Source organism: Lolium rigidum, chromosome 4 (assembly GCF_022539505.1).
Source record: "Lolium rigidum isolate FL_2022 chromosome 4, APGP_CSIRO_Lrig_0.1, whole genome shotgun sequence".
In the NCBI taxonomy this organism is placed as follows: Eukaryota; Viridiplantae; Streptophyta; class Magnoliopsida; order Poales; family Poaceae; genus Lolium; species Lolium rigidum.
The window spans coordinates 253151620-253166401 of record NC_061511.1 but is presented as its reverse complement, the minus strand read 5'-3'; the positions used below and the strand labels follow the sequence as shown (position 1 = coordinate 253166401).

Here is a 14782-nt window from a genome sequence, read left to right as displayed (position 1 = left end):
TACTGGTAGAAAATTTGACAAAGGGCAGGCAGTAGCTAATCAGAGAGGCAATACTGGATTCCAAGCGAATAAAACTTCAGTCTGCGAGTACAGATTCTTCATGGAGCGTGCAAGATGGTCGACAGGGCAGGTTCAGTCTAAAGTTGTTAGTGATCAATCTGTGTCGATATAGGGCAATAAAGTTTCAGATGTTGGTGAATCAAGTGGAGGAACGGCTCTAGCTTGCTACACATGCACTAAACCTGGGCATTTTGCAAAGGAATGCACTGAGGTGCTTTTCTGTATCCATTGTGGTGGACAATATTCATGTGTCTGAGAAGTGTCATATGATCAACAGGCCGAGTCACAGTTGCTAAACGGGTGGGTTGCGCAGCAGAAGGACTACTATTTCTTGGGGCGGAAAAAAAGCGGAGAGATGGATCTGAAGAGGGATGGGGTAGTTACTGTGTTGGCAGGTGGCCTTACTGCACAGCAGCTGATTGATGCGTTCAAGAGGCGGTTCCCATGGGGAGGAGATTGGCAAGTTAATGAGCATGGGAAGAAGCAGTTTCTGGTGAGGTTTGTCTCCTCGCCGGCTGGAGGAGATGATTAAAAGAGAGAAAAAATGCGATAAGGATTGCTAATGGAGTTTGTTGCAGATGCTTTTCTCAAATTGTCTACTGTTTGGGTCAACCTCACAAACAGTGAGTGATTGCGAGGAATTCTAATTGGATATGTTACGGAGAAGCACAGTAGCAATGGTAACGGACGCTTAACACTGTTTTTCTCTGTTTGCTGTAGCATAGGCTGTACCGGCATCAGCAGTTGCCCAAGATACATTTCAGGTGTAACAGTTATAGATGGAGAATTATTTCCCCCGCTCTTGTTTGAATCACAAGAGAGCTATTTTGCAGGTAAGGTTATTTATCTTTACGTACAATCGCAAACAGAAAATGGTCCAAACTAATGTCTCTCTTGACAGTGGAATAATATAAACAGTGAAGAATTAGACTTATGTGCATAGGCTAACTATATTGTGTATTTTCTTTATTAACTTCAATATCACATAACAAATACCATTGTTTTCATTCCAAGATTTGATCTTCGTGCACAGTATTGATCAGGCTAGACAACTTGTTCCGATCTGCAAATACTACTTAGCCGGCCTGTCCAAGAAAGTGCAACCGAAAAGATCATATTTGCACAATTTGTGCTTCTCAAAATTCCTTTTCTCCTGTCAATGGACCTCGATGAAAAATCGGCATATAACTTTGTGAATAAGGTGAATCGTGTTTTCAAAATGGCAAGGTCCCGGTCAGCCGGATGTGCTCGAGGGTGCGCTTGAGGCCGTACTGGAGAACAACCCGGTTACCGGCCCTGAAGCCGTCCCCGTAGGCCATGGAGGTATCCGATTCGATTTGGTGCTTAAAGAAATCACCGAGCTTCCGCTCGAACTGCGACCGCCCGCCCTTTTTCGATGATGTGGATGATGAAGAGGATGACGACGTCGACGTTGCGTTGATGCCTGACCCCCCCATGATCTCCGACTCGATCCACATGTGAGCAAGAACTTGGCATATGCCTTCTTCTATATCTGGACTAAGTGTGCGGTATCCTGGGAATACATATTCATTAGCATAAATTGTCCATATATAATTTTTTTCTACTAGATATGAGATACTTAATGATAGTAGCAAGCTGATGCAAACTCTTCTTGCTAGATAAACTAGTGTTAATTGTTTTATTATTCCAATACAGTTGCAACTATGGTCTTTGTAAGTGTGGACCACGAGCAATTGCCTCAAAGTCTTGACAGCAACATGACACAACTTCAAGCCCACAATATCTCATATAGTACAGTTGCTAGTTCGGATATCACATGGCAGTCTCAGACAGAATGTAAGGTCCTGGCCATGGCAGGAAAACAGTTCTCGATCCTTACCAGGATTGCTAAAGCATTCCTACTTCCTAGCCACACTGAGAAATACGGCTTCTGGTAGGAATCTTGAACCCCGATATTTTATTGTTAGTCTTTACTGTAACCAAGTCCTAGCAGGCTCACTGTTAAAATTCCGTTCATATGCTGAAGAAGCCAAAGGGAGTAAATTTGCCACGGTTAAATTGATTGTCATTAGTTTACTCTCCTATTTCCTTCTCGTTCTTGTTTTGGCTTCCTTTCATTTCTGTTGGGTTTCATATCTAGCCTACCCTAACTTGCTTGGGGAAAAGGCTTTGATGATGTTGTTGTTGTTAAATTGATTGTCATTAAAATGATTTTAGTGAGACGGAAACTGTGTCATTCAGTAGGTTCATCTCTACTCGACTTTTAGTATACTAATAGTCAGTATGCTCCCTCAAAAAAAAAAAAAAAAAACAGTCAGTATGCTATTTTAGTATCAACACAAGAACACAAAAGTAAGTGCCGCAAGAACTTATATTACCTTTAAGTCGCAACCATGCATGCATCATCTCATGAGCTAAAATGGAACCTGTCAACAATCTGCAAAAACAAGAATTAATAAGAAACTCACAAAGTCAAGAAACGTATCCAGGGTCCCTCAGGTTCCAACTTAGTAGAGGCAAATGATGACAAGATGAATTATTCAAGTGACAGGAAAAGATACACTGATGAGGCACAGTATTAATAGTTTTGCTCATTAGTTAATAGTATTAAATATCTCCAAATAATCCATGCATTCCTTTTTTGCCAACGTGAAAGGAAAAGTATTTCGAATCAGTTGAAACAGTAGGATCATTTTTGTAACTGTTCCCACTATTTTTCCTACTGGAAGCTGCCAACTCTTACATTGTTATTATTTGTTTAATAGAACAGTTAAGACATTAAACCGCAATGCTTTACCAGCAAAAAAAAACCCGCAATGCTTTACCTTGGGAGACCATAGAGAATTAGAATTGCAGTGACTTCACATCGCCGTGTCAACCTATATGGCTCTGTTATCATCTCCATGATTTTGTTCCCCGCCATTCTCGGTCTCCTCAATATCTGAAAATAATCTTTATTATTAAGTCTGAATCGGTATGGTACGTGCAATTCGTATGAAAAAACCAGCAACACCAGATCTGAGTCTCCTCGTACAAACCGTTCCACGATATCAAAACTGCTCTCCTGACCTCCTCAAGCGGAGAGAAAAACCAGGACTTTGTTTGGCCGTCCTCGCTCGCGATCCCATGCCCGTGAAACCAGCACCCCAGAATAAAAAATCTGTATCTATCCCGTCCCTGTACCCGCCCCGATTTTTCCATCGCGCCGACCGCCGAACGGCGAGCCCTGCCTCCTCCACACCAGTCAACCTCACGCCAGCAATGGTTATTTGGAAGTCCCCATGTTCTCTCCGTGCAGTCATTCTTTTTCTTTCATTTCTCTTTGTGAACTGGAAATGAGTGTACTAGTTGCAATTATATTCAAAATATGATGAATCCTTTAATGTATGCTATTACAGAGAACCCTCTAGCTCCGCTCCATCCTTTTTCTCTGTCCTCGATGATCAGCGCCAGTGCACCAGCACAAGAGATCCGACTAGGAGTAGAGGAGATCTGCAGCTACATAGTGCACTCCTTGTCAGTCTGCTAATATGACGATGCCGGGAACACATGGCAATGAGATGCTCCATCTCACTCATCACACCATTGACCAAGATGCCATACTCAACGTGAAGGAGCGACTTTCCGTCGCGGTGGAACGGGGATGCATTGGGTTCAGATGCTGGATAAAAGGCGGTCCATTGAGGTAAACCTGAGAATGGTTTTCTCTTTAGGGTTTGTCTAAACCGGGTGTGTTGGGTCGGTTTTCTCTTAAGGGTTTGTTTGGTTTGGTTGTAAATGGGCCGAGTTTGACAACAGGTTGGTGTAGTTTGGTTTTCTGTACAGACCAGTTGGGCATGGTTGGGTACGAGTTCAAACAGGTCCGGGTTCCACACAAGTTGAACTCGTGGTTTTTACGCGGGTGGGGAGATCAGTTCGTCCACAGCCCTTCCCGAGTTTCAGTCTCATATACTACAGTGGCCACTGCTCGTGCCCCGCCTCTCCAGCCAGCCTGCCGACGACCCGCTGCTGACCCGGATCCCTTCTCTGCTTCCCAACTCTCTCCCCCACACTTTAACCAGGAGTCCAGCAACGCCCTGACCAGGACCTCTAGCCCCGTCCCTGACGTAGGAAGCAACATGGTGGGGAACTGCTGTTGACCTATAGACAAAAACCAGTGAGAATTGTGGTGCCAGCCATCGGTTTAGTTAAGTTCAGGTGGAGTCAGGACATGGTTTAGTTTGGTTTGGGTGTGAATAAATCCCAGTGGGTTAGTTAGATTTGGTTTGCCCTCATTTGAGGTTTTGTTTAGGTCCCCAACCATTCTCAGGTTTACATCGAGGTGGTGGCAATGCAGGGGAGAAGAACTAGAGTGCCGCATTTTATGGGGACATCGGCTTAATATTTTTGTGCATTTTATGTTTACACATGCAACATGCATGAATATAATTTTGTAAGGGGCCATGGCAACACACGGGCATTCAACTAGTATTATCACAGTCAAAACCCAGCAGATCAAGAGTCGGATTACAACTTGGACTAGATGATGTTTGCATGAACCATTTATTTTGTGTTTGGAACAGTACTCACCGTACTGACAGTCTGTTCTTCCGATAAGCACAGACCTCTTGTTTCAGGAAGATGGTGGTGGCCCTGGTTTCCAAAGAAAACAAAATAGTTACAACTACTGATATAGTAAAAAAATATTTGGTTGTTCAGTTCAGCATAATCAACGTACAGCTTTCTCTCCTTCCATGGCTTCATTTAAAGCCTGCCTTTCTACCAGAAGCAGAGGAACCTGTTGTTCTACTTTCATATTGAGGCCTTCATAAAATTCTTGTATTTCGAGATAAAGTGGTTGGCACTCATTCGTATCCATAACTGCAGAGTCGAGACACTCCAGACAGAGCTTACGACCATCATCTAGCAGTACATATCTTGATTCCCTTGGCTGATAAGTAAATGAACCATATTGGAATGAAGTGAGCCAAATTTTGCAGAAAGCAACTTATCTAACCACTCAAGACAAAACTAATAAAACCAAACATGATAACTGAACGATACCTCCATTCTTTCACAACTGCAACATCTTGGAGTTCCATCCACTTCATGTGATGGACAGTATTTTTGTAACCAAAACGGATGTGCCCTATATTCAATAAGGCCATTCATATTCGTAGGAATCTGAACAAGAAGGAACCATCAGGTGGTGCATATGGAAACCAAGAGAAGGAACAAGCCAGCTGCTAACATAAATAAAATCCTTTCACATTATATCTAGAATTTTTTTTGATTTCTACATTCTTCCAGGCTTATAGGATTGCAATAAGAATGAAGAAAAGACATGCATAAAATCAAGTGTTTGCAAAACTAAACATTGCAATCATAAAGGAGAAAAAAAAGCACTTCATTCAACAGTGAATAAATATTTCTGGGTGAAGAAATGTCAAACAAAGAGAACCCTGTAGCGCGAACAGATAAGAAAAAAAAAAAGATGAAATGGTTCTCACAAATTGCTTGCAGACATCACATTTTGGGTGAAAGCGCTCCTTGTAGCATGTTTTATGGTACGGATGATTTCCCGACATGGAAAACTGCATGACTTTGTTGGTAAGGTCAATATATTATTGCAACTGTTTAATAAGTGAACAAATAAACAAAGACCTACCTCATAGTCATATATTGGTAGATTACAAGCATGGCAGCAAAAGCATTCAGGATGCCAAACAGCCCCCATGCAACTAAGAAAACGCCCATGGCCTATCTCACTGTGACATCCAGCACATGTCCTAAGGAAAGAAGTGAGCTGCACATTAAATCATGGAGAGTGACAATTCTAGTGAATCTTTTTTCGAAAAAACGCAAAGACTTTGCATTTCTTTTCATTGAACAGAAGAAGGGTAAGCCTCCTAGGAGGTGATTACATCATTCGTTACAGAGAACTAGTGGACGTCCCAGGTTGTTGGGATGATTATTCTTAGGCCAGCAGCTCCAGCTTTCGCCCAGAGTGCCGCCTCTACTCTAATCCTTTCTAGGAGCTTGGTAACAGGGGGCTGCTCGTTTTCGAAGATGCAGGCATTGCGATGTTTACAAACCATCCAGGCTGTCAGCAGAGTTTTTTTAGACCAATACAATATCCTCCTGGTAATTTTAAAGAGCAAATTGTACATATTTCTTTTCTTTTGACACTATTGAGAGATTTTACACACCCAAGGCACTTCTTGTAAAGATATAATCCTACCAGATGGAGCTTCCACACTTCAACACTTGTATGCCATGGTTTATCCAATTAGCACAATTTTAAAGTTTGGCGAGTAATTTTTCTTCACTTTTATGTTAGAGCTCTAAATTTCAAACACGTTTTGCAATATTTTCAGAGGCATTTTAAAGTAGTATATAAAGGACCGAATGATTAGGTTTAAGTGCACAGTTTGCAAAAGTCAGATAGAAATGCTCAGTTCAACACCTTAAGTTGTAGACAATTGTTTCAGAAGAAATCATGAGAGCCTTTGAATTTTCTAGTGCATTTCAAAAGAACATTAAGACCTTGCTATTGTAAGTATGCCAAGACATATTATACCACAGTTTTTTCCATAAGTCAAACAATGTAAACTTTGACTAAACTTCTAGAAAAAACTATAAACATCTACTCCCTCTGTCCTTGAAAGAGTGGACGTTTCAGTTTTTCAAGAGAGATTAAATTTTTTGCATTGGGAAGGTGCAACTTAGCATTCATTCTCTCTTTAATTTCTTCACCTCCAATAAGGTAAGTGCATGTAGAAAAAAGGAGACCAAGTGATAGATGTTATTGGGCTTGATTCCCGTGCGATGACAGCGAAGCAATTTTATCTTCTTTAAAGTGCATTGGAAAGTGAGAAGTACACTCTTTTGTGGACAAAAAATAAAGCTAAACGTCCACTTATTTGAGGACGGAGGGAGTACAATACCAAGTAAATATCCTTGGATACATTATTAATTAAATATATTTTCATATCATATCTATAGTCTTTTAATTGTTGATTGTTTTACCAGAAACTTGGTCAAACTTTACACCTATGGGAAAAAGTTACAGGCTTCTTTTCAGGAAAGGAGGGAGTAGCATGTTGCAGGTATGGCTCTGGATTTTACTAATCATATAACCTTTCTGACTAATTCTTGTAACAATTCAATGATGTGGCACTTCACATCGATCAATCAAACATCAAAGTATAACGTTCAAATTAAGTACCTTCGAAGAAAAACAGTTATGCACACCTGAATCCAGAAGAAAACATATATGGTAATTGTTGAAATGAATGGCCGCCGTTGGAGCTTCCATTTTCACGAGGACGAGGTTGTGAACTGTGTTCACGCGCACGAGTGGGTGAGCCATTTTCCCGAGCACGAGGGGGTGATTCAACATTCAAACTTTCTTGAATAGCTCTTGCAAATAATTCATCCTCATCTAAATGCAGATCCTTTCCTAAAATAAAAAAAACAAATAAAACAAGAAAGTATTAAAAACTATAAATGCATAGAATCGTTAAGGCGTTTGAGGTAAAAATAGCTTGACAGAAATATCCAAATGAACATACAATATTCTGACAATAGCCTCGTTACAATACAAAGACTAGTACATCAATACATGAAATGTTTATCCCAAGAATTTTGATTATTACATGATTACATCTATAACAATAAATTTGCACCAAACTTTTCTCGAAACCATCTTCAAAATAAAATTACTTATAATGATCAAATGGTTGCCATAACAAATAATAATAACACATATCACATATGTATGTTCATTTTTTATTCCATTGCCAGAAACCATAAGTGCCGCTACAAGGTGATGAAGTAGATCCACAATTCAGGATGAAGTGGACATGTCCACGGATGTGCCCGCAATAGCCACGACTGAAAATTGCAGGATTAGCAGGTGCCCGCAGCCGTGTGCATGCCAAATAACACGTTTGGCAGGTTTCGCGGGACTAACTATCCGCAACATAATAGGCAGGTTATGAGCAACATGCAATCAAAGCTAGTTTTGTATGTTTGAATTGCTTCCGTCAAGTTCCCGTGAGAAGCAATCGAGCCAGCTCTGTTACAAAGGATTGATTAGCTCTTGCAGGTTGGTCTCCATCCAACGGAAATCGGTAAGTTGCATCGGCACAAGCGAATCGAGCCTTAGGCCAAATACAGCCTGCGATGAACGGTGGCGACGGCGCCTTGCTGCACTCTGCGGGTGCTTGCAAGTGCAAGTGTGTACAGGCTGATAGCAGGATATGCAGGCTTAGCAGAATATGCGTACTATGCCCGTAAAGCTCACTTAGCTACTGCAGTTTGTCCCTGCCGCCACTAAGGCAATTTAAGCGTGGCTGGAGCGGGCCTGCGGACGTCCACAGGTATCTGTAGGAAATTACTCTCAAAACAAAAATGCCATAAGAGGACAGCCACTGTGTGAAAAAGGGTTTCAGCTTTTTTCAGAAAACGTGAGCAGCAGGAATAATATTTACAATACTAACCTGCTCCCTTTGACTTTCTGTGTTCCTCTTCTGACAGAGAAAGTGCTATAGCACGGTCAATATCCTCACTGTCAAATTCCGAAATGACATCCTATATTGAATGTGAAAATTGAATCAGCTATATAGTCACAAGAAATGGACGTTATATGTATTTAAACCTAAGTTTCAAAGACTAATATAGTGGATAATTGTACAGAAACTGACCGGTCCATATAGGTATCTAATAAATTCAGTGGAAGCACAGTACCAATGGCAGATAAAAAACAATTTTAGTTTTTTTTTTTGAAAAAGAGGCAAATTTTAGTATATATCACATAGTAATATCATGACAAGGTTACCAATGGCAGGTCGGCAGGTAGCAAATAATTTAAGTATCACACAATATAAATAACGATAAGTAAGGTAGCCTTTCTTGGATGGTAAGTTGGTAACAATATGATTTTCAATAAGGGGTAATTGCATCTATGCAACCATAAAGTACAATAAAAGATTTTCCATGCTCCTGCAGAGCCAAAGCCGAGAGCCAAAGAGCTTCACGGTGTCGCTTCGGCGAGGTCTTCTTTTTGGTCGCTTCTTCGGGGAAGTCGGAGTCGCTGCAGAGTGATGACGATGACGCTGGTGGGCAACCTCGACGACGATCTTCGCTTCAGTGGTGTTTGTGCAGTTCATGTGGGTTGCCAGGGTGGCTGTGTGTGCCCTCGCGACATTCATGATCCACGACGGTCGGCGAGGGTGTTTGTACCGGTTTTTGGCCGGTTTCCCATTAATAAACTGGCCACCTTTTCTTCTCTATTAATGAAAATGGCAAGTCTTGCCTCGTTTTTTTTTTTAAAGCCGAGGCCTACATTGCTTCTGATCAACCATATTTTGCCTCTTCCTCGGCAAACACTGCTCACATTAGTGTTACGGTTTAAAATTAGTTAGGTTTTGAAGGGAGATCTGAAGCAGCACAAGCTTCTGGAGGAACAACTCCACTTTGCTGCTACAATATGGATAGCACAATTGTTGAAGGAACCGCTTCAATGTGCTAAGCTAGATATCACTCTAGGGGCAGGGAATCACTAAGAGTTCAGTCCAAACTCTTAACACACTAGATCTAGTCCAAGATCCAATACAAGAACACAAAGTTCTCTTTATTGATAGAAAGAGGATACATAGTCTGGTTCCATACGTAGAGGTGTGGACCTCTATTTATAGGCCTCGTGAGCCTCCACTACTTAGCTCTACTTATAGCTAGAAGGTTCTAGAGAACACTACCGAAAGCTAGGAAAAGAGATACGGAGTACAAATATCCTAGTTATGGGGTGTTATCTAGCGCGTATAAATCTGCTACTGAAGAGGTCTCGTCTATCTAAAAACATATAGCCAAGGGGGGAAATCTTCCCCCGTTGGTTAACGTTTTTAGAACACTCTAGGACACACTACAACATATATGACAAAGGACCAAGTTATCTAGAATATAGTGGAAGTATGTAGAAGCCAGAACAGATTAGACTTCTACTTTTATTTTATTTTCATTTTATCTATTGTCCCTCATCAAGATTTCGAGGCATTGGTGGTATATCTCTTTTCTTCTCTATCTCTATATCTACTTCTATAATGCACCAGTTTTGAACTAGGCCTTCAATTCTTACCGCTGGTTCCCTAAATCTAACGGTTGAGATCGGTGGGATTCGCGTGAACGGTTGAGTCAAATTCGGCCCCACATTTTGTATTTTAACAATGTAGTCAAATTTTGTATTTTACCTTACTGTTGCTGCAGTATTTAGAATCCTAAATCTACTAAAATGGGATTAATTACTCCAATCGCCCATTCTGAATTGTTGGTATCTGAACTTAGTGCTCCCTCCGATTCATAATGTGTCGTCGTTTTAGTTCGTTATTAGTCAATTTTGAACTAAAATCACGACACTTATTATGGATAGGGGGAGTAGTACTAATATATTTGTTTCACGGCATGTTTTTGCAAGGTGTTGGAACTATTGGCTAATATCTGTTGGCGATGTTCATTCGAGTAAATAGCTTAATGATTTATACACATCAATATTTGTGAAAAATGAAAAAGGACTAAGTTGTCTTAGTTCATTAGTCAATACGTGCATTGCACGTGCAATATTACTAGTATGGGTACACATGACAGTTGGAAAATGGTAATTGTACATGTACCACAATGGCATATATTTTATAAACAGCAGAAGCAGCAAAGTAAATTATCCTATCAGGTAACGGGGGTACAATACTATATGCATGGGTTCAATGCCCGAGCTTCCCTGAAGCCAATCTCATATTTGTCTTATTGCTGAGGGGGGAATGTATCCCAATGAAGTATTTGCAGTCACAGCAGTGAACCCTTATTGCTGAGGGGGAAATGTATCCACTGAAGTACTTACAGTCACAACAGTGGAACTGGAGGGTTCGTTCCATGTTGCTTCTTCTGCAGGCTTGCTCTGATGTTGCCCTTCAGAGATGTTGTGGGTTGAACCTCTAAAAATTTTGGTCAGCCAACCCATATTGTCCCAAATGGCAATGAAGGAACACTGTAATATCTGCAACCAACCGATCATGTTAGGGCATAAAAAAAAGGAGACAAGATCGATGCTGAACGATGACATTAACAGTAAGAAAAGCTAATTAACTTTGTAGATCAGTAGTCCTGTAAATCGTTAAATTAAAATGCCGACACCAAGCAAACCAAGAATAATCTATCTAGCTCGAAAAATAGTTAACATGACAGATAGTGGTCGGATAAGGAGACCCACAGAGCAAATACAGCATATGAAATGGACTTGTAAGGCTGAGGTTTCTATTTATCACTAGCAGCATCACGGAAGAAGTTAAGTTCAGAAAGGAATTAGAAAGGGCACAATATATTATATGACACCTCAAAGAACAGCATTCAAGGATATGCAATTACATATAACGAAATTCGATGCCTGCCACTCTAAGAAAATGTTTCACCCGGACACGCGGATCCAGTTGGATACACGCACAATAAAACCATCAAATAAATTCAGTGCATGCTCTCAGCAAAGAACAGAGACCCAAGATTTATTAAATACAATATGCATACGTTTTATTCAACTTAGTGGTTTGAGTAACATCCCACCAAAGGAAACATCAAAGAAGTACCACCAATATATATTTGTCATTTACAGCAGCACACCGTCCTGGTTGAAATGCATTCTAACTGAACTAGAATACATATTAATGAAGATACAGTTGGCTCTATTAATAATCAGAATCAAAACACATGCATGGAAACATTAGAAATAATCGGGGCTGCTACTCGCGTTTCTTACAAGTTCCAATCTCGAGTCAGTATTATGCCTCCCAAATAAGTCAAATTACTAACTGCGGAAAACTGAGTTTGTACCATAAAAATGATGCATTTCTTTTGATCTTACCACTTCCGCGAAGTCTCCCTCAGCGTTGGAGGAGAGGGAGCGCCGGCAAGGGCAAGAAAAACAGGCAGAGCCGTCGGGGAGGTCGGGTTTCAGTGAAGAGCTTGCCGCTGTCACGGAGGCCACGAGTTGAGGACGAGCAAGGGGAAGAGCTTGGGGAGGGCACGAAGGTCGTACCGCGGCCGGAAGAGGTACGGCGGGGCGGCCGCGGCGGCGATGTCACAGACCGCTCTGGCTAGGGCTTCAGGCGGCCAGCTGGGACCATTCTCTCCATGCCTATGGGAGCTGGCTTCGCCGGAGATCAAGGGAAGCTTCAACGGCGGCGCGGAGACCGGGAGACGGCAGCAAAGCGGAGAACGGGAGACGGTGGCGGCAGCGGAAGGTTGGCTCAAGAGGGGCGTGTGGGCTGCATTTGAGAGAGTTCACTCGAGAGGAAGTGATGGACGTGTGGGCTGTCCCTGGGCTAGCTTGGCTCACCCCACTCAGCCCGTACGGGATTAATGTAATTCCTTAAGCCTCGTTCAGTTGCTTGGGATTGAATCCCTGCCTGGAATTGATCCAGATGGGGTTTTAGTGGATCCCCATGCTCCACCCAATCCAAACCTGGATAATTTCACGTCTGGATTGAATCCATAGCATCCTGAAAAACACTTTCGTTTATGCCTTGTTGTGTGCAGCGATTAAGCAAAACTAGCCTTGTATACAAGATTTAGCACATTGTGATTGCATTAATTTAGCAGTCGAATGCGATGATGTTGTTCAGTTACTAAGTCGTGAACTAGTTACAGTCAAATGCGATGATGCAAACAAACAGATCACACAATATCATTCGATTGTTAAGTGTAGCCTTACAAAACCTAAATTACTCATAGTACTAGTACCAAGTACCATGTTGAATAAAGCTAGAAATCAGTAACACTGCAGAAACCTCAAAGAAGCTTTAACCAAAAAGAACAGTTGAAGCCTAAATAAAGTAGCACTGATGGTGTACTAACAGTAATAGTTAAGTGCACACAGGAAACAACTACTAGCATCATTATGTAACATAGAAAAGAGCACACAACATAGAAGAGAAGAACATAGTAAAATAAATACCTTCCAGAAACGGATCAGGAACTATATCCCAGGATGGAGCGGGCTCGTCTTCTCCAACTTTCACAGGGGCAGGTTCTGGAAATCAAATTCAGAAAATGACATCTCAGGTTAGCAATGTCCTATTACAGAAAAAAATCAGAGCTAAAAGTTGGGGTCGAAGTAATAAGCTAATGACATGTTACTAGTCTTCTCATAACCTTTAATAAAAGAATGATTTGAATTTCTGCTCCTAATTGTTTCTACTATGCATTTGAATCTGACTGCGCATGCATGCTACAAAACTAATGCTAACCATTTAAAACTTAAGTGCCATAGATGTCTATCTTGGCCGATTCTTCCGCCTAAAGAGTGGACACGGGTTCATTTTGTTCAACAGGGTGATCTACTACTATACCATGTGTATCATGTATGCCTTCAAGCAGTTCAACGCTGCCACCTCTACAGGGATCGTCAATGGCAACAATTTTTAGAAACAAATCACACTTTCAGAACGGCCACTGAAGATACATTTCAGCCGTTTGCTTAGACTGTACGGTCAAATACACATTCTCACCATCATCTTCTCTATGCAGAGCACTTGACAAACAGAAAATTTCACAAAAAAGCATAAAAATGTTCCCATGTGAACTGGGACTAAAAAACCATAAAATGTTCATCACATTTCTTCATGATAAATATTAAAAGGCAATACCAAATAGCTTTATAAAAGTATTTGTCAAGAAAGGTAAGTTGACCAAAGGGGAATGAAAGTAAACAACTGCACTGGCCATCATCCTCTAGAATCCCTGTACCATTCTGTTGCTGTGGTTGACACTACTAGACAGTAAAAGATTTGCTGAATATGTACAGACAGAGGTAATACAGCTAGTAGGGGGTACTTCTGTAGTGAGCCAGCACAAGCGCGTCCCGTCAATCGTGTTCAGCTGCGCGCAGAAGAGGACGGAGAGAAGGCTATTTGGAGATCGACATGGACGCCGTCCCGTCAATCGTGTTCAGCTGCGCGCACGAGAAGGCTATTTGGAGATCGACATGGGCGCCGCCCAGGACCAGCTTTCTCAAGATTTCATCTCCGGCCATCTTTCCCCAAGATTTCATCTCCGACCAAGATCCTACCGAATCCTAGCTACGAGACGGGAAGGATGAGAAGTAGGAGGAGGGCGTACCGGGGAGAACGTCGCCGACGGAGGAGAGATCCGGAGGCGGAGGGGAAGGGGAAGGCGCCTCGTCGCCGTCGCCGTCTTCGCGTCCGTTCGCTTGCGCTCTCTTGTGGCGTGGAAACTTTTCCAAGCAGGTTTGGTGACGATTATTTTTTCCAGACCGGTTTTTTTTTAGGACCGGGCTGAGTAGAAATGAACGACAAGATGAAAGAGGAGAACTTATGATTCAAGCCACCATTCCTTTGACTAACTAGATGATTTCCCACACGTTGCTATGGGACATCAATATGCAGAATAGCGTAGGATTTGCATTTGCACTTAGGAGGAAGAAAATAAATAAAAAAGTATGCAACAACAAATACACTGAAGTTGTGTAATATATAATCAACGTTTCTTCTAGATAACCTCAGAGTAAATCAGATCTTATTAATTGGATGAATGGAGAAACATGAGTAATAGAATTGAAATAGTATGAATGGAGAAAATACTTGTTAATTGGACGTCTTTGATGAAAAAGCACGAGAGATTCTAGAATCGTTACCATACGGAGGAGACAACACTCTGAACTTGCAAATCATGGTGACAATATAGATGAGGCGGCGAT

At 41.6% G+C, this 14782-nt stretch overlaps 1 protein-coding gene across 2 annotated transcripts; it reads right to left on the bottom strand.

The window, feature by feature from the left end:
* Positions 1-1231: 1231 nt before the first annotated feature.
* LOC124707527 (protein DA1-related 1-like) lies at positions 1232-14233 on the bottom strand. Of its 2 annotated transcripts, XM_047239187.1 has the most exons (13): positions 14185-14233; positions 13022-13096; positions 10916-11071; positions 8526-8616; positions 7276-7483; positions 5690-5810; positions 5532-5615; positions 5086-5205; positions 4760-4972; positions 4612-4674; positions 2868-2983; positions 2421-2479; positions 1232-1594 (listed from the first exon to the last, which is right to left on the bottom strand). In XM_047239187.1, the coding sequence occupies exons 3-13, from the start codon at positions 11033-11035 to the stop codon at positions 1275-1277; spliced, it is 1515 nt and encodes a 504-aa protein (XP_047095143.1). In that variant the 5' UTR covers positions 11036-11071; positions 13022-13096; positions 14185-14233; the 3' UTR covers positions 1232-1274. The 2 variants fall into 2 exon arrangements, with proteins under 2 accessions (XP_047095143.1, XP_047095144.1); XM_047239188.1 differs by lacking the exons at positions 13022-13096; positions 14185-14233 and adding an exon at positions 11930-12054.
* Positions 14234-14782: the final 549 nt, after the last annotated feature.